The 20,400-nt window shown below is 42.1% G+C and overlaps 9 protein-coding genes across 11 annotated transcripts; 5 read left to right on the forward strand and 4 right to left on the reverse strand.

The window, feature by feature from the left end:
• Window position 1: 1 nt before the first annotated feature.
• On the reverse strand, window positions 2-2,428 carry LOC108115534 (nucleolar complex protein 2 homolog). The gene is made up of 2 exons (XM_017227036.2): window positions 1,343-2,428; window positions 2-1,279 (listed from the first exon to the last, which is right to left on the reverse strand). The coding sequence occupies exons 1-2, from the start codon at window positions 2,363-2,365 to the stop codon at window positions 2-4; spliced, it is 2,301 nt and encodes a 766-aa protein (XP_017082525.2). The 5' UTR covers window positions 2,366-2,428.
• A 1,082-nt stretch (window positions 2,429-3,510) lies between these two features.
• On the forward strand, window positions 3,511-5,951 carry LOC108115520 (exonuclease mut-7 homolog). The gene is made up of 3 exons (XM_017227021.2): window positions 3,511-4,309; window positions 4,375-5,354; window positions 5,412-5,951. The coding sequence occupies exons 1-3, from the start codon at window positions 3,540-3,542 to the stop codon at window positions 5,537-5,539; spliced, it is 1,878 nt and encodes a 625-aa protein (XP_017082510.2). The 5' UTR covers window positions 3,511-3,539; the 3' UTR covers window positions 5,540-5,951.
• On the reverse strand, window positions 5,868-7,722 carry LOC108115521 (5'-3' exonuclease PLD3). Its single transcript, XM_017227022.2, has 3 exons — window positions 7,434-7,722; window positions 6,328-7,362; window positions 5,868-6,268 (listed from the first exon to the last, which is right to left on the reverse strand). The coding sequence occupies exons 1-3, from the start codon at window positions 7,584-7,586 to the stop codon at window positions 6,008-6,010; spliced, it is 1,449 nt and encodes a 482-aa protein (XP_017082511.1). The 5' UTR covers window positions 7,587-7,722; the 3' UTR covers window positions 5,868-6,007.
• A 252-nt stretch (window positions 7,723-7,974) lies between these two features.
• On the forward strand, window positions 7,975-9,195 carry LOC108115546 (ubiquinone biosynthesis O-methyltransferase, mitochondrial). 2 transcript variants are annotated; one of them, XM_017227049.2, is made up of 4 exons: window positions 7,975-8,093; window positions 8,150-8,326; window positions 8,372-8,919; window positions 8,999-9,195. In XM_017227049.2, the coding sequence occupies exons 1-4, from the start codon at window positions 8,065-8,067 to the stop codon at window positions 9,127-9,129; spliced, it is 885 nt and encodes a 294-aa protein (XP_017082538.1). In that variant the 5' UTR covers window positions 7,975-8,064; the 3' UTR covers window positions 9,130-9,195. The 2 variants fall into 2 exon arrangements, with proteins under 2 accessions (XP_017082538.1, XP_017082539.1); XM_017227050.2 differs by having other exon boundaries at window positions 7,976-8,093; window positions 8,387-8,919.
• Window positions 9,121-9,830, reverse strand: LOC108115547 (M-phase phosphoprotein 6). The gene has a single exon (XM_017227052.2). It carries the CDS (start codon window positions 9,672-9,674, stop codon window positions 9,186-9,188), a length of 489 nt encoding a protein of 162 aa, XP_017082541.1. The 5' UTR covers window positions 9,675-9,830; the 3' UTR covers window positions 9,121-9,185.
• A 1,224-nt stretch (window positions 9,831-11,054) lies between these two features.
• On the forward strand, window positions 11,055-13,125 carry LOC108115554 (transcription factor E2F2). Its single transcript, XM_017227060.2, has 5 exons — window positions 11,055-11,562; window positions 11,622-11,731; window positions 11,954-12,212; window positions 12,401-12,734; window positions 12,801-13,125. The coding sequence occupies exons 1-5, from the start codon at window positions 11,248-11,250 to the stop codon at window positions 12,902-12,904; spliced, it is 1,122 nt and encodes a 373-aa protein (XP_017082549.1). The 5' UTR covers window positions 11,055-11,247; the 3' UTR covers window positions 12,905-13,125.
• A 310-nt stretch (window positions 13,126-13,435) lies between these two features.
• On the forward strand, window positions 13,436-17,147 carry LOC108115412 (protein deadlock). The gene is given in 4 exon segments (XM_017226849.2): window positions 13,436-13,579; window positions 13,636-15,021; window positions 15,076-16,104; window positions 16,106-17,147. Coding segments are annotated over 4 exon segments (3,462 nt in total). The 3' UTR covers window positions 17,009-17,147.
• Window positions 17,136-19,139, reverse strand: LOC108115532 (probable ATP-dependent RNA helicase DDX47). The gene is made up of 3 exons (XM_017227035.2): window positions 18,836-19,139; window positions 18,516-18,774; window positions 17,136-18,315 (listed from the first exon to the last, which is right to left on the reverse strand). Exons 1-3 carry the CDS (start codon window positions 19,046-19,048, stop codon window positions 17,222-17,224), a joined length of 1,566 nt encoding a protein of 521 aa, XP_017082524.1. The 5' UTR covers window positions 19,049-19,139; the 3' UTR covers window positions 17,136-17,221.
• A 180-nt stretch (window positions 19,140-19,319) lies between these two features.
• Window positions 19,320-20,369, forward strand: LOC108115450. 2 transcript variants are annotated; one of them, XM_017226886.2, is made up of 3 exons: window positions 19,320-19,809; window positions 19,865-20,015; window positions 20,072-20,369. In XM_017226886.2, exons 1-3 carry the CDS (start codon window positions 19,802-19,804, stop codon window positions 20,249-20,251), a joined length of 339 nt encoding a protein of 112 aa, XP_017082375.2. In that variant the 5' UTR covers window positions 19,320-19,801; the 3' UTR covers window positions 20,252-20,369. The 2 variants fall into 2 exon arrangements, with proteins under 2 accessions (XP_017082375.2, XP_017082374.1); XM_017226885.2 differs by having other exon boundaries at window positions 19,322-19,779; window positions 19,839-20,015.
• Window positions 20,370-20,400: the final 31 nt, after the last annotated feature.

A 20,400-nucleotide genomic window follows, 5' to 3' on the forward strand; every position in this document is an offset into this window, starting at 1 on the left:
TCTACCAATCGTTCAAATCTAAGTCCTTTACTATGTCCACGGCTCCACCAGTTTCATCGTAATCATCTTCGACTGCTGCTGGCTGTGATTTCACTTCCTCGTGCTTATCCTTCTTCGCCTTCTTGGCTTTGGGCTGCTCCACCTCTACTTCCTCCTCCTCTACTTCCTCGCCTTCATCGTCATCATTATCTGATTCCACGTTCAGGCCATCATCACCTTCATCTTCCGAATCTGATGGGAATAGCTCGATCTCGCCATTCTCATTTCTCACAGGCACTCCCGATTTCGCAGGCAGCTTCTTTAGCTTAGGAACATCATAGTCAGCATTTATTTCGTCCGTCTGTGCCGCCTGTCGCCGCTTCTTTGTCTCGTGCGTCTTTAGCCAGCTGGAGTAGTAAATGTCTAGGGGCGTTCGCTTCATGCGAAGTTGTTGCTCCCAAGCGGCCACCGCTTGAGCATCCTTTATGTCAAAGGTAACGCTACTCTTGCCGCGATGCTGTTCTATGAAACGGCCACTTTCCTGGATCTTTTCCAGAAGCTGCTTCAGCTTGCGGGCGTAGTTAGAATTCCGGCAATCCTTTAGGTACGCTTTGATGGCAATTACAGTGGGCACTACTAAGTCGCTAAAGGCCAGAGAGGCAGACTCATGAGCGAGATACTCTAGCAGGAGACCACATACCTGCTCGATCACTTCATCCCGGAAACCATTTTCCGCCAACTGCCCTTTGTTGAGCCTTAGGATGCAAGTAAACTGCAGTGGCTTCATGGAGACTGACGAGTGCTTACGATTAAAGGTGTTGCTCTTTAATACCTCCACAATAAGCGGAAGCACAGGCACATATGTATTGGTTTCCTTGGCCAGTGTAATAAGTGTCTGCAGGCAGTGGAAACGCAGCGGGAAGTATTGAGCGGTGGGTATTAGTCGAATCACTCCAGTGGCAATAGTAACCAGAGGATACACCAGAGGCTGCAGCTGCGGTTTGTTTGCACTTGCTCCGAGAAGATCTGCCCACAGACGCAGGGAGTTAATGAATTGCCAATTGTATACCGCTTGGAAGCTGTCCTTCTTTTTTAGTATTACAGCGTTTCGCAGGTGAATGGCCAATTGACGGATGTAAAGGAAAGCATGTTGATAACTGATGTTCAAATCCAAAGCGAACATCTCCACCAGAGAGCGGCGCATAAAGTTAATTCCAGGCAAGGTGTTAGGGGATACGAACTTGGAATTCCTTACATAGGCCAAATACATGGCTTTTAAAACGTGGTTTAGCATGGTAGCCTAAAAAAATTATTGATGTCAGTAAAATGAACGTGGTACTTAATTGATGTGCCTGATAATTACCTGCTGTTTTCTGGTTATCTTCAGGATGCAAAGAAAGGCCAGTACACGGACAGTTTCGTCCCCAGTCGCCCACAGAACAACCAGACGTTTCAGGATGGTCTTTCCAAGTGCAGAAAAGGGTACCACCATGCCGGCCATTTGATGCAAATGCTTTAACAACACACCCAAAATATTGGGACTGGACACCTGTTCTACTAGACGTATTAGATCGGTGAGGTAGTAGCGCAGGCAGCCGCGTACTTTGACCCACTTCTTGTGTTTGTGCAGAGGTAAGCTGCTGTTGGGCTTAACGCCCAGTAATCGAATAATGGCAGGCTGCAGGTGGATCACGCAAAGCTGGATGACTCCATTAAAGGCGGCTGCTCCCACAACTTTGAAGGCGGCTGCATTAGGCTGGTTTTCGCCGCCGTCTGCTCCATCGGCTGATATGCTGGCCAAGGCTGAATTAAAGGCCTGAATCACCTTGCGAACAACGTCGATTGAGACGTTGGACTGGCCCAATTGTTGCTCCCACTGATGCAACAGGTTGAGTGTGATCTTCTGAGTGCCACCAGTTTCGACTTCATCCTCTTCCTCAAAATCACTCTCATCGCTTGCCACAGCCAAATCCTCGCTGGGTTTATGATACTTCTCTTCGTCATCCTCGTCGTCTTCACTTTCTGCAGACGCCTTCTTGCCCTTAACTATCTCCTCCTCGTCTTCCTCTTCATCGCTGTCCAGTAAATTGAATTCCAGCAACTTTTTGTCATTTTTTTTAAGGAAATCGTAGAACTCCGGGTCTAGATCCTTGAGCCCTTCTAACTCCTCCTGATGTGATTTCTTGGAGCCCTTCTTTGCAGACTTCCCATTTTTCAATGGTCCAGTGGCTTTTTGCTTGGGTTTCTTGCTGACAGCTTTGGACTCTGAAGATTTTTCCACCTTCTTAGATTTTATCCCTTTTAGGATATCTTTTGGGGACTTCTTTTTGCTTACTCCTGGTTTGGACTTGCCCAGGGTCTTAACTTTTTTCGTAGTCAACTTCATTTTTACACGAGCAAACTAAAACAAAATCGCACGTGCGCCTCTTAACGGAGTTGCCACATCGTCAAATATCTGGACAGTGGTGCCATCGCGTTGGAAATGGAAAGTCAACGTTAAGCTAAAAATAAAACTAAAAACTATTTAAAAATATAGATAAAAACATATATTGTTAATTTAATTACAAATAATTTTCTTGTTTACTTGTTCAAAATTAAAGAATATATATATTTTCCCATTATCTTACCTTATTGATATAACCAAAAATTGTAAAGCTGAAAAAACACCAAATTGGTAGCACTATTGACGGTTTTTGCAACCGTATTTTGTTGTTGGCGACTCAGAAAGTCGCAAGCAAAATTTTTACTTGTCAATTGCAACTGCAATTCGCTTGCTTCGTTCATTCGGAACAAGAGTAGGGTTGTCGAATATTTTTAAAATATCGTATCGATGATATTTTTTTTATCAAAAAATATGATGATAATATTTTAAAAATCACCGAAAAAAATATCGATATATTTGATATTTTTGATATTTTTAATGAAAAAATTTTTTTTGCGTAATAAAAAATAAACAAGTTTTATAAATTTTTAAATTTTTTAATTATTATTTTAACTAAAGCAAATTTAACACTAAACCCAATTTGCGGACTTTAAAGATTTTAAAAATACTCATTGTTTGATGTTTATGTCGGTCATTCTGCTTCTAGCGTCGCTAAAAATTAAAACAAATGAATATATTGTATTTTTTGTATATTTCATTGGAATTGGAACCCATAGACGCACATACTCACACACACACATGCCTTACATACATACATACATACCTTCTTTTGCGCGCATTTTGCAAAAACAAAAACAAAAGACAGATTCGATGTATTTCCGCTGGTCTTTATTGTTTTAGTACAATGTATGCACTTGGCGGTGCCGCCTGTTATATTTGTGTAATTTGATTTAACATTCATTTTTCCGGTATCTTTCTATCTAATAAAGTAATCAACGCTTTAAAATGGAAAGGAAATGAAAATATATCAAAAAAATATCAAAAAAAAATATCATGATTTCGATATTTGGCCAAAAAAAATATCACGATATAAATATATCATTTTTGGAAAAAAATATCGATATATTGATATTTTGATATATTATCAACAACCCTAAAGAAGAGGCGCCGGTAGAAAATGGCACGCAATAACCACATGTACAACGCAATACCCGCCGGCCTGGAGTCGGACGAAGAGGAGATGGAATACCTTATGACCAACCTGAAGATTAAGCGGTTGGAGGATATCACAACAGGTGCTGGGATCAACGGGCGAGACTTCGACGCCACATTGGACGCGGAAGCGGAGAAGTTCTTTAAATTATTCCGCGAGAAGTGGAACATGTACAGCAAGAAAAAGTCGCCCCATCTGCGCCAGGAATTTGGAAAGGCCCTTATTGGTCACCAGGAACCTCTCCTGCTGGCCCTTAAGATATTCGCCAACTGTCCGGACAGTAGCAACATTAAAATTAAGAGCCTGTCACATTTTGTGCTGGACACAGTGTGCAAGCTCCACGAGGAGTACCCCCATCTCAGTCAGGGATGTGATCCCAACACAAGCATGATAGCCTTTAATTTTGTAAAGACCTCCGGCTTGCTATCCCTTAACAAAGCTGTAATCTATGCCTACGGGCTGAGCGAGATCCGGGACCTTTTGCTGCCCAAGTTGCGCGAACTCCTGGACGGCGGCCTTTACAAGGAAGTCACTCAATGGTCCATTAGCCTGCAGCTGACACATGAGTTCGATATGATGGAGCTGGCCTTTCCGCTAGTTGCCATGGAGAATTTACCCCTCGCAGAAGAATATCTGGACCACGCCACTCAGCATCGTCTGCCCTTCGTAAAGTTCTTGGACTCGCTGCTGCACAAAGAAAAGTCAGTCATAGAGCTTTGCGAGCACCTGCTGGAGTAAGTCAATTGAATACACATTTATGTGTGCAAATCTAGATAAATTCTATGCTCTTTTCCCGCAGTCGATACAAGAATTTGAAAATCTCGCATCATATGCTAAGCTATAGGCCCATGGCTAAGATAGTGGCGCGTCTGGCCAAAAAGTACGGTTTTGATGATGATGTCACTCCCAACTACAAGTTTACTAAGACGGGCGGCTACCTTAAATACCTTTATCGCGAGTACGAAAAGGCGCGCATCAACCTGGCTAGTTTTCGGGAACTAGTGAGCGTACATGCCTATGATTATACCCTGCGGAAGGACTTTGTGGACCATATTGCCTTAACGGGGGCTCATTTAGAGGCCATCTACTGGTACAAGGAGTTTAATATAAATCCAAAGGATTGTCCCCTGGAGATTAAGACGCAGGTCTTGCAAAGTATCGATGGAAAAGCGGCAGACTGGGAATCCACCAGCGAGGATAGCTGTTCGGCGAGCGGCTGTGATATGTACCTGACCATGGACCTGCCGGACGAGTGCCTTATCATTGTGGACAAGGCTGCACAGTTTGATTGCATGTTGTACCAATTGCAGCAGGAGCAAATAATCTTCTTGGATTCTGAGTGGATGATGAGTGTGCGCGGAGACAGTCAGCTTTGCGTGCTACAGATCGCTACCGGCCACAATGTATACCTGATCGATTGCCTAGCGAAGGAGAGTCTGCGATCGGAGCACTGGCGACTGCTGGGCGCAAACATATTCAACAACGTTAACATTCGCAAAGTGGGCTTCTCCATGGACAGCGATCTCAATGTGTTGCAGCGCTCACTGCCACTGCAATTACGCCTTCAAATGCCTCACCACTACTTAGACCTGCGCAACCTCTGGCTAGAGCTGAAGAAGCAGCGTTTCGGCGTAGAGCTTCCATATGGAAATGTGAACCGGACCGGAGACGCCCTTACGGATCTATCATTGACATGCCTCGGCAAGAAGCTGAACAAGTCAAACCAGTGTTCCAACTGGGCCAATCGACCGCTGCGCCGCGAGCAAATTCTCTATGCCGGTGAGTTAGGAATTTATCATCCTAAATTTAGTATTGCTAATGTACTTTCCCTTTCAGCAATCGACGCGCGCTGTTTGCTACTGATATATAACACGCTGCTTGCCCGAGTTTCCTCCATTCACGTAGCAATCGAGAAGAGTATTGCCAGCAATAATTTCCTCAGGCGTGGAGCCAACGTTAAGTGATAGATGAGTTGCACCCGGATATAGTCAAGCACTCCCTTAGACGGATAACGATTCTCATGTAGACGACGACAAAGGCGTTTGCCCAACGTAAATTAAGTTCAAAAGTTACAGTTGAAAAGAGTATTTAACGTATATTTAGTACACAACTAGCAAGGCAGATTGGTTTAATTCAGGTAGGACACATGTTACAAATCAAAAGCAAATAATGTGACTGAAAACCGATGAAGAAATAATGAATTTTATTATTATATGATTTTTTGTTGCTCACTGTACATACCTTATACACCACACACTTATATTATTCCAATTCACAAAGTACGTGTATTAATTTGTATTTTCTGTTATGGCCGTAAAACGAGTCTTTTATTTACCCTAACACATAATCAAAACGGAATAAAAGCAATGAATAGAATTGAACAATTTTTATAACATTGGGATTGGATTAAAATAAGTGGAATCAAATAACGATTATTTTAGCGGAGTGGCGTATTTGCTATTCCAGTCCCGCTCGAAAACGTTGCGCAGATCGCTCCTTAATGTATTTGTGCTCTCCGTCTCATGAGTTTCACTTAGCACCAGGCCAATACCAGCAGTATCCGTGAAATAGTCGCCACTCCAGTTGGATGTGCCGATGTAAGCCACTCGATCAGTGACCATGTATTTATTGTGGTTGACCCGGCCAAATGGAATATTTTCCTGGCTTGCATCCGTTGGCACAATAAAGCGGCGCTGGAGAAAATTATAAATTAATAAGATTTGTAATTCTAATTTTCCTTCTTCATACTTACAATTTGTATATCAACATTGTCTTTTTTTGAGGCCAGATCCTGTAGGGACTTTAAGTACTTGTCCTCGCTGGGATTAGAGTGCTTCCACCAGGATATGAGCAGCTTAACCGCCACGCCCCGTTCCACAGCTGCCCGGCGCAGTGCATCGTCGATAAACGGCCAATAGTGGTGGTTTTTCTCATAGATGATCAGTGGATAGTAGTCCATTACAGCAATATTAACATACGTTATGGCCGAATTGATAGTGTTGAGAATTGCGTCCAGGTCGTTTGTTCTCCCCCAGGCTGATAGTGGGGGTGGTGAGCTGGAAAGAAAACCTTCCATAGTGGTATTCTTGTTCACGTTTAGCTGCATGGGTTGCTGTAAGTTGAAGTTGGTCCTGTATGACCAGTCCCAATTGGGAATCTTGGATGGTGCGCTGTTGCCCAAATACCAGTACTCCGAAAAGATCTTGGCCACATCGAGTGTCAATTGCCGACAATTCTGTACGAGAACGCCCATTTCCTTGACCTGGGTGAGTGCCCGCCAGTCCATATTGGCGCTGCCCAGGTAAAAATGCTCGTCATCCACCACCCAGAGCTTGGTGTGAAGGACTCCACTACCAAAGTACTTGGGAAACGAGATGCTTACAACCTCGGCGGCTCCAGCGCTTTCTAACAACTTTGTGTTTAAATTTGGAGACACACTGGAGGGCTCGCTCTGGGCAATGCGAATCTTTATCCTCGGTGACCGGCTGCCTCCGTTTCCGTTGGCCAGGAGTCTGGCAAAGATGTCCTCGCCTGGCTGAGTGCTGTTATCCTTTACCCCAGGAGTATCCTCGGCTTTAAGTGTCCAATAGAAGGAAGCTATATCCAGCGAGGTCTTTGCGCTGTCCAACAACTGCTGCCAGGCTTCATAGGTGCTTAGGAATTTTGGGCTACCTTCAGGATATGTGAGGCCAATGGGAATGGACTCTACTAATTGGATGTTGCAGTCATACTTTTGATGCAAGCCATGTCCCCTGCCTCCTTGATACTGATGGAGGCGTGGTCGTGGCTGAAGGAACGATATTGGTATGACTATTGGTTTTTATTCACTAACGAATTTTAAAATAAAATATAAAATACCTGGAAGTAGGAGCTGCCGAGGAACAGGAGCATTATCAAGGACACTGTCACCATTTGGGCTGCTGGCCTTGGTTCCCCTTGGGTGTCCTGGACGGGGCGAGGCGCACTCTCCACATCCGTATCCTGATTTTCCAGCTTTTTGTATTCCGGCATGGCGAAAAACGTTAAGATTTGCGATTAGCCACAAAGGCTTGTTATCTTTATCGATACGGCAGGTGATGATGGCTGCGACTCTCTTGAATTTGCGCTAAACGAAGAATGATAAAGAACCAATGATCGGAACTTGGAAGTGTGTTCCATTCCAATAGTTACCCTCTCACTGTTCTTTTCATTCCATCTCTGAGTTTTCAGTGGTGGAAAGAAAAAGGGTTAAATTTACCATAGATCTAATGGGTTATACGTTATATATTGTTTTAGAATACAAAAAATTTAAGAAAGTGTTTGAATAAAATAATTTCTGTTCAATTTATTTCGATAATTTGATGAATCTACAGTTTCATATTGCCGATCTTATATGTTTGTACATATATAGTTTTTTTAGATCCCCTTAAATGTTACGCCCCTGTTTTTGCCAGTTGCAGCAAAACAAAGTCAGCTGTTTTATTATCAAAACTTGTTGTTGCCGTCAAAAATGCTGCGAAATTCATTGTTTGCAAGCGGGTAAAATAAGAAATTACGTGCGATAATAGATCAAATTACAAATGGTCTCATTCCAGCAAGCTGAGGAAGTCCCTGGCCTGTGTTCTGGCCCGAAATTTGCCCAGGAATAACAGCACAGCACCGTCTCTGGATGCCGGCACTCAAAAGGAAGTTCGCCACCATGAGAATCATGCCTCTGAGTGGTGGAACCAAAACGGAACCATGGGTGCTCTCCATGCCCTGAATGAGATAAGGTAAATGATTTGATTTCCTCTTAATTTAAATGTAATTCAGAAAAGAATCCCGATTTTTAGGGTTCCCTTTATCAGAGATGGCATCGTTTCGCGCGGCACAGTGAAGCCTGGTTACGTAAATACAACCAGAGTGTTGCGCGGTCAGAATATTTTAGAGGTAGGATGCGGTGGTGGACTTCTTACGGAGCAACTGGCGCGCCTTGGTGCCCAGGTAACGGGCATAGATCTTGGCGAGAAGTTAATAGAGGCTGCTCGCGATCACCTCAATTTATCTAGTCCAGAACTGGCTACCAATGTGGTGTACAAAATGGAGCCTGTGGACCAGCATGCAAAGTCCAATTGTGAATGCTACGATGCTGTAATAGTATCCGAAGTATTGGAACATGTCGACGATAAAGTGGCCCTGCTCGAGGCCAGTGTGCGAACCCTTAAGCCTGGAGGTTCAATTTTCATCACCACCCTGAACAAGACCATACCCAGTTGGTTCGGTGGCGTAATTCTAAGCGAATATGTTCTACATCTAGTCCCCAAGGGAACGCATCACTGGGACAAGATGATTTCACCCTTAGATGTTCAGCGTATCTTGGATACGAGTAGGTTTCTTTTTTTTTAACTTTTTCTTTTTTCGAGCTTAGTACTATTTTAAATTATAACTTGTATTCTACATTGTAGTGAACTGTCAAACGGTCCTAGTGAATGGAAGTACTTACGACTTTTGGAGCAACACCTGGCGGTGGATAAACAACACCCAAATGTGCTATGCCCTGCAAGCGGTAAAACAACCACTAAGCGAATCAAATTGAACCGTAATTTTTATTAAACTAGTAGCTAGGGTAGTAACTAACAACTAAAGAGTTAACTAATCCTCATCCGAGCGGGGTTTCTTGAACTGCTGTTTCTTCTTGGGATGCGGACTTCCATTCGTATCGCCCTTTTGTTTCCTTTTAAAGTCCTTCTTAGAGCTGAACTTTTTGGCCATGCTGCTGGAGACCGTGGGCGCTTTATTGGCATAGTAGGCCTTAGCCATGTCCTGGTCAGAGACCTCTTTGGGCTGTTCTGGCTTTGTGTGAGCCTGCTTCTCGGCAAGCTCCTGTTCCATGAGCAGCTCCAGTTCCGGATTCATGCCTCGGAAACTGAGACGTCCGTCAATGAGACCGGCGCATATCGAATAGCTGGACTCCACCAGGAAGTTTGAAGTAGAATTAAGCATCTTCTCGTTGATCTCATTGGAGTACAGTGCCCTACTCTGCTCATCATCGGCCTCTTTTTCCACTTTGACCTTTGTGCGTTGCATGAACTTCATGTCCAGGACGCCACGAGAAAGGCGCGGCTTCGTCTTGGATGGCATTTTACCGGTTTATTGTAATAACGTAGAAATTTATATGACCGTTACAATAAGGTGGAATCTCGGGCACGTTGATTTTTTCCCAAAGCAAAATGAGCGAACAAAACAAACTGCAAAAAAGGATCAGTGTTGCACAGCGTCATTGAGCTCAGCAAGAAAACGTGGCGCGCCCTCGTGACGACACCATATTTAAAATACTTGTCAAATAATAAACAACCGGCATTGAACATTGCATCTTTGCATGCACAAAGAAGGAAATACAAATAATAATGGTAATTGAACCAAAATTTGAAATGGTTTAAAATATTTCAAAAGGTTTTAGGTATTTTACTTTTTTAAAAAAGAAATAAAAGACATCAGGCTTTATATCCTTTATTGACAATTTTTTGAAAAGAGTCTGTCAATATTATTTCAGAATTATGTGTAATGCCGTTGTCCCCACATAAAAAAAATCCCAGCCTCTAGCTTCATGCGATCATTTAAGAAAAATAAAGATAGTCTGATCATAATATTCTCTGAAAGCGATTCGCGATTGCTTGTAATCCTTAAGGGAAATTCTTACAATGTGAAACGGAATCGAATTTAAGCAAACTGCTGACGCAAAGAACAGTCCTTTATGATGAGGGCGATGTAAATCCTGAAAGGAAACTAGGATCAGAATAAGTACAATTTCTTCAGAATATAAAGCGCAGCACATAGCTAAGCTTCGTGAGGTACAAAATACCCAGATAAGGTATTAAATAGGTTTCAAGGCGAAAGAGAAGAATTAAACTGTTCGGACAAAAAAAAAATGTTAAAATGGCAATAAATGAACGATTTTATATTTGAAAATAAAGTGTTGTAAAGTATTTTTTATTAATTTTTTGAAAAGAGTCTGTCAAAATTATTTACAGAATTATGTGTAATGCTGTCGTCCCCACATAAAAAAAATCCCAGCGTCTAGCTTCATGCGATCGTTTAAGAAAAATAAAGATAGTCTGATCATAATATTCTCTGAAAGCGATTGCTTATAATCCCCAAGAGCAAATCTTACAAAGTGAAACGCAATCGAATTTAAGCAAACTGCTGACGCAAAGAACAGTCCTTTATGATGAGGGCGATGTAAATCCTGAAAGGAAACTAGGATCAGAATAAGTACAATTTCTTCAGAATATAAAGCGCAGCACATAGCTAAGCTTCGTGAGGTACAAAATACCCAGATAAGTTATTAAATAGGTTTCAAGGCGAAAGAAGAATTAAACTGTTCGGACAAAAAAAAAATGTTAAAATGGCAATAAATGAACGATTTTATATTTGAAAATAAAGTGTTGTAAAGTAGCCACATATCGATTAATCGATTAACTATCGCATCGCGCCGTTTCGCTTTGCCACACTGCGCAGTGCGCACGAAGAATAGAGGGAGAATGAAAAAAGTGACATAAATGGCGGAAAGCAAACCTAGCGCCAACATTCGTATTTTCGTTTAATTTTCGCTCCAAACTACAATTATTTCTCGGTTAGTGGTCAGTTCATATCGAGTAGGGACACACAAAGAGTTACCAGAACGGGAAAAGATCTATCAAATCGATTGCGGACCATGTACAAGCGCAAAACAGCGAGTATTGTTAAAAGAGAAGGCAGCTCTGCAGCGGGCACCTCCTCCTCGATGATGATGATGATGGACGCTGGCAACGTGGAATCGGATGAATCTCTGTCTCAATCGCAGAATTACGAACCCGCTTCCGTCACTATGGACACATCCCCGGATCCGCCCACACCGATCAAGTCTCCGTCGCATTCACAATCACAGTCGCTGCCTGGACAACAACGCTCCGTGGGCTCACTGGTCCTGCTTACCCAGAAGTTTGTGGAACTAATGAAGGCCAACGGCGGCTCTATCGATCTGAAAGCGGTATGATTGGGGATCACATCTATGTTTACCTCTGTAAACCAATATTTACCGATTTGTAGGCCACGAAAATCTTGGACGTGCAAAAGCGAAGAATATACGACATCACCAATGTTTTGGAGGGCATTGGACTAATAGATAAGGGCAGACACTGCTCCCTAGTGCGCTGGCGGTAGGTGCTTATTTGCATTTTAGGGCGAATTCAGTCAACTCGAACTGGCAAGTAAAAATTGCCAGTAAATTGGGAAAAATGGGGTTGAAAAAATGAAATACAGAAAAAACTGTACACTCAGGTGGATTTTTTTAAACCAAAATTAAGCAAATAAGAATTTTATATTAAATATTAGTTTACTTTAGTAACTACAAGTATTTATTTAAATTTAACTTTTATTAGCGGCGGGGGATTCAACAATGCCAAGGATCAAGAGGACTACGACATAGCTCGAAGCCGGACTAGTCACCTGAAGACGATAGAAGAAGATCTGGACAAACAATTAGAGTATGCTCAACGCAACCTGCGGTATGTTATGCAGGACCCCTCGAATCGGTCTTACGCTTATGTGACACGTGACGATCTGCTAGACATTTTTGGAGATGATTCAGTATTTACCATCCCCAACTATGACGAGGAAGTGGACATCAAGCGCAATGAAGTAGGTTACTTTCCATTTTATAAATTATTTATTATTATTTATACGATATTTAAGTTTTTGTTGTAAATGATCTAACTAATTGCAGTTCATTAACCTGATTTATTGTTTGTTATGGATTAGTTTAGCTAAACCAACTGTACGATATGAGCATACAGGTGAATAATTTAAAATCCCTGCTTACTTTGCAGTATGAACTGGCGGTATCTCTGGATAATGGCAGCACAATCGACATTCGCTTGGTGACGAACCAGGGCAAGAGCACCACAAATCCGCATGATGCGGATGGGTTCTTCGACTATCGCCGTTTGGATACGCCCTCACCTTCAACATCGTCGCACTCCAGCGAAGATGCTAATGCTGGAACAGGGAATGTTATCACGGACGAGCATGGATATTCTTGTAATCCCGATATGAAGGATGAGATGAAGCTTTTGGAGAACGAGCTGACCGCAAAGATCATCTTCCAAAATTATCTGTCTGGGCACTCGTTGCGAAGATTTTATCCTGATGATCCCAATCTAGGTTGGCATAGTTTTTATTGGGCTTTTTAAGGAACTTTCCTAACTTGTTTCGACATTCCTGTTGCAGAAAACCCGCCGCTGGTGCAGCTTAATCCACCCCAAGAAGACTTTAACTTTGCGTTAAAAAGTGATGAAGGAATCTGCGAGCTGTTCGACGTGCAATGCTCTTAACTGAGGGATGGGATTTACACCTTACGACTGTAGCTACACTGCAACTGGCCGTGTGCGTTGTGCAAATATTTATGATTAGTACAATTCTGACTTTTGATTTCTCTATATCGTCTAGAAGTTTTAATTAGTTTAATTCCTTGTAATTTCGCCAGGTAACAGCAAAACCAATAAATTCTTAAATGCACATATTGTAACGTGTGCATTTGTTTATAATATGTAAACCTAAAAAGTGACTTGTTTTTGGTTTTTTTTTTAGCTTCTTAAAGAATATTTTAAATGGGAATGTTTATTTTTTAGATTTCTATCTAAAATTATAGAAAGGGTGGTTCAAACTAAATACGTTTAATAATAATCGTAAAAGTTCAAAAACAGCACAAAGGCTGTTAATGAGACCGTTTCAGTGCTTAAGAAATTCTAGTATTTCTTACGTGAACAGTTAAACCTATGGTCACCCTGGAAAGAACCGCTAACTTGACAAAGCGTGTCTGAATGAAATTTCAAGTGCGTCGATTTCGTTAAAAACATGTAAAGATGAGGATGCGGCAAATATTGTTCTGCTGGCAGGAGATTTTGACCATAATAGGAACCGATTCTGTTCCTCCGCAGGAATGGGATATAATTTTCCGTCGATATCTTAAGAGCTGGAAAAATCCGTATTACATCCAAAGCAGCATTGTAAGTTCTCGGTTAGATACAAGAAATAAAAGTTAATTTTTATATGCCCTCAACAGGATCCTAAGATTTCCATAAGGACGGAATTCTTGGTCAGACCGAGAAAACTTACTACGGAAACCTCTCAAAAATCGGTGGCTATAGATTCGAATACCGCAGTGCTTTTTGAATCTGATAACTCTAACGACCGTTCCAATACCACAGCGCCTTCTCGTCATAAAACTCTTAATCTCGCTGAGCGCCACGATAGCAAAGAGGATTCCCCTTCCTGTAAAGCTCCCCGTCTCAGCAAGCGTCGTGATACAATAGCACATTCGCCTTCTCTGAAATCTCATAATCTCAGCAAGCGTCGCGATACAATAGCGCACTCGGCTTCTGTGCTTATTGGTGAAGAACAAGAAATATCAAGTGTTCCTCGAAACCTAAGTGAATCCGAATATGTTAAACTCTGGAAACGGAAAAAGATCTTAGGATCAAGTGCTGGTTCTCTTAAAGCTTATTCCACACAGCAAAATTATATGTGTTCTTCGTCAGATCTTAAAACAGTGGATCCCATTACGCGCCGATATACATGTTCTCAGCAAGATGTTTCCTCGTACAAAAGCCGAAAACCAACCAGTGCTAGTACTTCTTCATCTTCCTCTAAGCATAATGAGTCATGTTTGCAGCCAAATCTTAAAATATCCAATTACCCGACACAAGCTCTTGTCTCAAATCCCAATCAACAAAACGCATGTACCTTCCCAGATGTTCTCGCCTTGAATCCCTCGAAGCCATGTGTTCAAACAGATACTCCAAAATATGAAGCACCCAAACCCACGAAGAATTCAGTCTTTAAACCAATGTCGCATAATCTTTTAATAGATTCAAGCGAAGAATTAAATGACCGACTTCCTCTTTCCGAATGGTTGATAAAAAAGAAAATTAATAAACCGAAAACTGAATCCCGGGGTCCTTTAAAAAAAAAGTCGTCTTCTCAAGATTCCCATCCTGAGATTCCAAAACGTAAAAGAGGACGCCCCTCGCTTCTGGAGAAGGCCCAGCAGGCCAGGCTCCAGGCAGAGCTTATGAAAACAAAGCATTTTAACGAGATGACCTATCCACCATCCAAATCTAGTTCGATCATGAAGAATAAGCTTCTTCCGGAGAAAGCAATAATGAAACCAAAAGCGAAGAAGGCTCAGGCGAATCCACTGCAAAAAGCTTCTAAACGGCAGTGCAAAGAAATGCAACGGAGGATGCCTAAAGCACGACCGAATAAAACAACAATAATCCAGAAGTTGCAGGAAAATCCGCAGACATCCACGCAAGAAGAGATCAATAAGGAAATGCAAAACTTTTCAATGCCATCTGGAAAGCAGCAGTCCTCCAAGTCTCGACATCACTACGATCCAAAGTTAGCATCCCACAAGGAAAGGACCATATCAAACGTTAGCGTAAAATTAGTAAGCAGTTTCATGGAATTTACCTTACCTAACAAAATACTTTTGTTGCTACAGAAAACCGCACAAACACCATTGATGCCAACCCACAAGCCACTCACTGAAATAGAAATGAAAAAATTAAAACGGCCAGAAATCGATGGATCCGTTGGAAAGGATATGGACTCACAAATCAGTTTTATTACGGGCCGTTCGAGGAGGATTCATAACCATCTTTACGAGCACAACTACAACATGCTGGTCGACGAGCATAAACTCCAGAGACTAAAGGTAGATGCGACCAACAAAATGGATGTAGATCACCTAGTGGACGATGCCATGGAGTTGACTAGTCCTGTGGGCTGCAGCGAACCCACCCAGGATGGGATCCACCTCAGAAACGATAGTAGGTTTGAACTGCTTGACTCACCAATAGAGATATTTCGTGAAGGGGACGAGATTGAACGCTGCCTGAAGAACTTCAACAATAAAACGCCCAGCGAAATTGATAGTCAGATGGCCCATACTACAAAGTTTTTCGAACAACTGCCAAGTTTGTCGACGGTAGAGATGGAAAATTCTGATTTGATAGTCCCATTTATCGGAGAAAACGTAGAGTTGAAGGACGACGACGACGATGATGACGATGTGCTCTCCGTGGCTGCTTCGTGGAATGGGCTCGACGATGAGAGTATATCTGAGCCCAAACAGATTGAGAAATCCAAAACTGTAGCGAAGAGATCAAAACCCATTTTAAATCCAGCCAAAGAAACATTGAAGACAAATGTTACAGAAGAAGTATCAAATGTGGAAAAGGCAAATTCGTTTCGAATACCAAAAATAAATGCCGAGGAGTTGAAAATTCAGCCTTCAGTTATGCGTTCTTTCTACGAGCAGGAGGAGTTGAAAAATAAAAAGAAAATAGATGATAAGCCTGCGTCACGGGTGGATACTCCTCCAATTTTATCTATTTGCAAGCAGCGCGAAGAGTCAGCATCTGCCCGAAGATCTAAAGAATCGATCCCAGTATTCGCGCCACCCTTTCGTGTTCCACCTCAATCGATTGATAACAATAACCAGCAGCACGTCATCCCACTGTTACCCCTTTGCCACGTCACCATCCAAACTACAGGACATCTTTTGGCTAAAAGACGTCCTAGGAGTCAAATGCATGCCATCTCTGGAGAACAGGTGTCGATCGTTCAACTGCGACCATACATTGACCATTCTGGACGAAGTTCATAAACGATTGATCAGGATGGATGAAGAGACGTTGGTGAACATCTATCGACAAACAGTGAGAAGCATTTTTCTGTTCCAGACCTACTTCATCTGCTTTGTAGATGTCTTTGAACTTCGCCAGCTTTGGCATCATCTGCTGAACATGCTGTCCGACTGCCGCTTGTACAAAGTCATTGCTGCTCCTCTGCTCTCCCATGCCTATGGAGCTCTTCATAAAGTCGGTATGCAGAAAGAGGCAGTTAAGCGCATCATGGAGTATGTGTGGCTTCCAGTCAAAGCTCATAAATTTCGAGATATGACCCTTATGATACTGGGTATTGTATCTAACGCCAACTGGGAGGATTATTACGATAAGCTAATTGACCTGGACAAGAATTTCAATTTTGATATACCCCTGGAGAATTTGATAACGATACTGCAATCATCTATAAGCCGTGGAGACAAATTTATGAAAGCCGCTGCTCTGATAACCCTTCATCCGCAGGCTATTTGTAAGAATGAAACTATTATGTCGATTTTGTCAAATATGTCGAATATGGTAAATAGGAGTGATAGCTTAAGTCAGAGCCCGCCAGGTATGGTTCCCAATCCTTCTTCGCTTATCACTCCACTTGCTGCTGGCCAGCAGTGTCCTGCACTTAAACGACATTCAACGGTAACTAGTTTTAAAGAGCCCCCAAGGCTCGTACACAACTCTAATGGAAGCAATAGTTCTCATAACTCCAATGACTACACTAACAGTTCGACTCAGTCACACAATCGAATGTAACTTTATATATATTAGAATTAATATTAAGCTGTTATTCTTCACCCGACAACACGAAAATAATCTACTTGTTACAAATATTTTGTATTGATGTGATGGAAATTTGAATACTTCATTTAATAAAAATGGATCTTTTTAATAATCGTTTTATTTTTATTTTTAAAGATTAAAGTAGTACTAATTAAAATCGAGACTTAACTATAATGCAAATCAGAACTATCTCTTCTGTTTGCCTTTGCTCCAGTTTTTCTTGCCGAAGCCCTTCTTTCCACCGCCCCCGCCTCCTCTGCTAGCACCACCACCGCCACCCATAGGCTTCATTCGTTTGCGGGCGCCCGTAAAGTGCTCAGAATCGTCGAGATTGTCCCCTCCCCGCTTGTGGCCCCTGCCACCCTTGGTATCCTCCAGATCTTTCAGCTCCAGCTTGGCGGTGCGCTGAGCCTCAGCCACTCGCTCTTGTAGGGCCATTACCTCGTCTTCTTCGCACTTGTACAGTGGTAGTTGTTTGCCCAAGAGGTGCTCAATGCGCTGGTACAACTCAATATCATACTGGCTAACCAGGGTGATGGCTTTGCCGGAACGACCAGCTCTTGCTGTTCTTCCCACACGGTGGATGTAATCTTTACTGTGCGTGGGTATATCAAAGTTTACCACAACATCCACATGGGGGATATCTAATCCGCGTGAGGCCACGTCCGTGGATATGAGAATCGAACGATTCTTCGCCTTGAATTTGTTCAAAGCAGCCAGTCGCTTGTTCTGCGACATTTGGCCATGCAAGGGAATAGCAGCCAATCCCAAGGCCCGAAGCATCAGGGCTGTTTTGACCGTGTTATTACAGGTGCTGCAGAAAATCATGAAGCTGTTGCCCGCCAGTTCGTTGAGAATATGTACCAGGTAAACATCTTTGTATTTAACGGGAATAAACAGATATGACTGTTGCAGCTGTTCAACCGTCTGGTACTTGTTAGACACCTCAACCTTAACCGGATCCTTGAGCGATGCGCGCTGCAGTTTTTTCACCTTCTTGGTCATAGTAGCACTGAACAAGAAAGTTCGCCGTTCTCGTGGTAACACCTTAAGGATCTTGTCCAGCTCTACTTCAAAGTCCATGTTAAGGATACGATCAGCCTCGTCCATGACCAGGTACTTAATGGCTTTTAGGTTGAAGCCTTTCATATTCTCTAAATGATCAACCAGACGGCCAGGTGTGGCAATAATGATGTGCGGTTTCTTGGCCAGCTGCAGGCCCTGGGCAACCATATCCATGCCTCCGACGACCACACAGCACTTTATGCCAATGCTGCTGCCTGGAAAACAGTGTATCTAGCATGAGTTCGTGTGATTTAAGATAACGATAACAGCTTATTGTTAGGATTTTAACTCAGAGGTAGTGACGAATAAGGAAATAATAATTTCATATTTTCGTTGATAAACAAAATCAAAACAGGTTTAACATCATTGTGTGGAATAAAATAGGACAATTAAAAAAAAAATGATAAAGACTCACCAAGTGCCTCAAACTGCTCGCCGATTTGGAAGGCCAGTTCCCTCGTGGGCGTTAGCACTAGAGCGAAATATCGCTGGGGATTCTCGAGAAGGGCGTGCAAAATTGGCAGTGCAAAGGCTCCAGTTTTGCCGGAACCTGTCTCCGCTAGGCCAATCACATCCTTTCCCTGAAGCGCCACCGGAATGGCTTCGCGCTGAATTTTTGATGGCGCCTTCCATTTTAGTTCTTCGCACGCTTGACACAAAGTCTCATTAAGACCCTAAGGGAAAGTACAAGCCTTAGAGGAAATCCAAAGGGTCATATTGAGGTTGGTCACATACGAGATCCTTCCACGTTAGCTTCTCATCCTCAGCTGCGTCGCCATCTGCCTCGGAGGCACTGGGTTCGTTCTCATCACCACTTGATGCCACCTCATTCTCATCTTCGTTATCTTCTGGTTCCGATCCATCTTCTGGCTCCTCCTCACCACTTAGCTCCTCTTCTTCATCGCTGGTTTGCAGCTGCGCCTGCTCGTCCTCTGAAGTTTCCGACATTTCGTTACATGAATTTCGACAAAAAATTTGAGCACGCTTTGGACATTACCACCAAATTGCAGCACGTGGTTGAAGGGAAAGGCAGTGTTACCAGATCCTGAGATTCATTTCGCAGCAAATGGGCTGAACAAATTTTGAATTACCTAAAAATTCCGAAAAATGCTCATTTATTTGTGCTTTTGAATTTATTTACCGTAGACTCAAACCAACGGTATTAAAAAATTGAAATATATAAAATAAATTTGTTTTTTATTCATTGCATATATTTTTTAAACATTCTATCGGTCATTTATTTGTAATAAGTTCACAAATATGTAAAAAGTGTTTTTGTATTTTTGTGTTTGTTATTTATTTTGTAGCCATGGTACTGATAATCTTTCTGCGTGTCAGAATGCAATCTGACATGATATATATTGTAATGTTAATCCGTAATTATTTATAATTGCTCTTCCTATGAATATTTGGTATAAAAGTTTGGTTCAATGATCTATTGACGGACAAAAATGTTTCAAATTTTGCTGCTTTTGGCCGTATCCGGAATATGGGCTGCGGACTACATGGCAATCCCTGAGGATACATTTTTGCCGTGCGATGACGGCCCACCCGGATCCATTTCTATGGACGAAGCTTTCTACGTGAACAACTTGGATGTCGAGATGGTTCCCGAAGGCATTTATGTAACGGGAAATGCCACAACTTTATGGAATTTTCCGCGCACCGATCGCCTTGCCGTAAACTGACATCTAATGAAAAATGGAAAAGTTAAACTAAATGTAATTACACTTTTTAGGCCAGAATAAGTGTATTCCATTTTAGTCGTGGAAACTGGGAACCTACTGTGTTCAACGTAGTTACGACGGACCTGTGCACTGCGATATTTGACAAGAATACTTACTGGAATAATGCTTGGTTTCAATTCCTTGCAAACCCTGAGGAGATTAGGGAAAAGTGTCTAATAACTAAAGATGTGAGCAAGGGTATATTTCTTAAGCTAATTTATATTGAAATACTTTTCGATTTTAGACCGTTATAGTGTATAATCCTTTCCTCTTGAAGTTAAGAGTGGATAACATCATTGGCCCATCTCTTCATGGTCGCTACAAGGCAGTTGTCATTTTCGAAGCCTTCGACGAAAATAATGTTCGGCGACCGACGTCCTTGTGTTTTGAGTTTATAGGGGATGTTGAAAGGATACGAAATTAAAAAAAATTTTTTTTAGTATAACATCATTGAATATATATATGATTATGAGTTATTATAGAAACATAATTAACAAAGTCATGAAATATATTATATTGAAATGGATTATTATTTAGAGTTAGACAAATATTTTTAAAATTTTGTTTTAATTA

This window comes from Drosophila eugracilis, unplaced genomic scaffold (genome assembly GCF_018153835.1).
Source record: "Drosophila eugracilis isolate 14026-0451.02 unplaced genomic scaffold, ASM1815383v1 contig_1197, whole genome shotgun sequence".
Lineage (NCBI taxonomy): Eukaryota > Metazoa > Arthropoda > Insecta > Diptera > Drosophilidae > Drosophila > Drosophila eugracilis.

Bases quoted from the DNA above. Each gene is read 5' to 3' on its own strand.
- LOC108115520 (XM_017227021.2), top strand. From the start codon at position 3,540: ATGGCACGCAATAACCACATGTACAACGCAATACCCGCCGGCCTGGAG. The intron at 4,310-4,374 runs GTAAGTCAATTG...CTTTTCCCGCAG, and splicing joins CTTTGCGAGCACCTGCTGGA to TCGATACAAGAATTTGAAAA. The intron at 5,355-5,411 runs GTGAGTTAGGAA...TTTCCCTTTCAG, and splicing joins CGAGCAAATTCTCTATGCCG to CAATCGACGCGCGCTGTTTG.
- LOC108115532 (XM_017227035.2), bottom strand. From the start codon at position 19,048: ATGTCGGAAACTTCAGAGGACGAGCAGGCGCAGCTGCAAACCAGCGAT. The intron at 18,775-18,835 runs GTATGTGACCAA...ACTTTCCCTTAG, and splicing joins AGCTAACGTGGAAGGATCTC to GGTCTTAATGAGACTTTGTG. The intron at 18,316-18,515 runs GTGAGTCTTTAT...ACTGTTTTCCAG, and splicing joins CGAGCAGTTTGAGGCACTTG to GCAGCAGCATTGGCATAAAG.
- LOC108115554 (XM_017227060.2), top strand. From the start codon at position 11,248: ATGTACAAGCGCAAAACAGCGAGTATTGTTAAAAGAGAAGGCAGCTCT. The intron at 11,732-11,953 runs GTAGGTGCTTAT...AACTTTTATTAG, and splicing joins TGCTCCCTAGTGCGCTGGCG to CGGCGGGGGATTCAACAATG. The intron at 12,213-12,400 runs GTAGGTTACTTT...CTTACTTTGCAG, and splicing joins TGGACATCAAGCGCAATGAA to TATGAACTGGCGGTATCTCT.
- LOC108115450 (XM_017226885.2), top strand. From the start codon at position 19,552: ATGTTTCAAATTTTGCTGCTTTTGGCCGTATCCGGAATATGGGCTGCG. The intron at 19,780-19,838 runs GTAAACTGACAT...TACACTTTTTAG, and splicing joins CGCGCACCGATCGCCTTGCC to GCCAGAATAAGTGTATTCCA. The intron at 20,016-20,071 runs GTGAGCAAGGGT...TTTCGATTTTAG, and splicing joins AGTGTCTAATAACTAAAGAT to ACCGTTATAGTGTATAATCC.
- LOC108115534 (XM_017227036.2), bottom strand. From the start codon at position 2,365: ATGAAGTTGACTACGAAAAAAGTTAAGACCCTGGGCAAGTCCAAACCA. The intron at 1,280-1,342 runs GTAATTATCAGG...TAATTTTTTTAG, and splicing joins AGATAACCAGAAAACAGCAG to GCTACCATGCTAAACCACGT.
- LOC108115521 (XM_017227022.2), bottom strand. From the start codon at position 7,586: ATGCCGGAATACAAAAAGCTGGAAAATCAGGATACGGATGTGGAGAGT. The intron at 7,363-7,433 runs GTATTTTATATT...TCGTTCCTTCAG, and splicing joins TCGGCAGCTCCTACTTCCAG to CCACGACCACGCCTCCATCA. The intron at 6,269-6,327 runs GTAAGTATGAAG...AATTTTCTCCAG, and splicing joins ACAATGTTGATATACAAATT to CGCCGCTTTATTGTGCCAAC.
- LOC108115546 (XM_017227049.2), top strand. From the start codon at position 8,065: ATGCTGCGAAATTCATTGTTTGCAAGCGG. The intron at 8,094-8,149 runs GTAAAATAAGAA...GTCTCATTCCAG, and splicing joins AATTCATTGTTTGCAAGCGG to CAAGCTGAGGAAGTCCCTGG. The intron at 8,920-8,998 runs GTAGGTTTCTTT...TCTACATTGTAG, and splicing joins TCAGCGTATCTTGGATACGA to TGAACTGTCAAACGGTCCTA.
- LOC108115547 (XM_017227052.2), bottom strand. From the start codon at position 9,674: ATGCCATCCAAGACGAAGCCGCGCCTTTCTCGTGGCGTCCTGGACATG.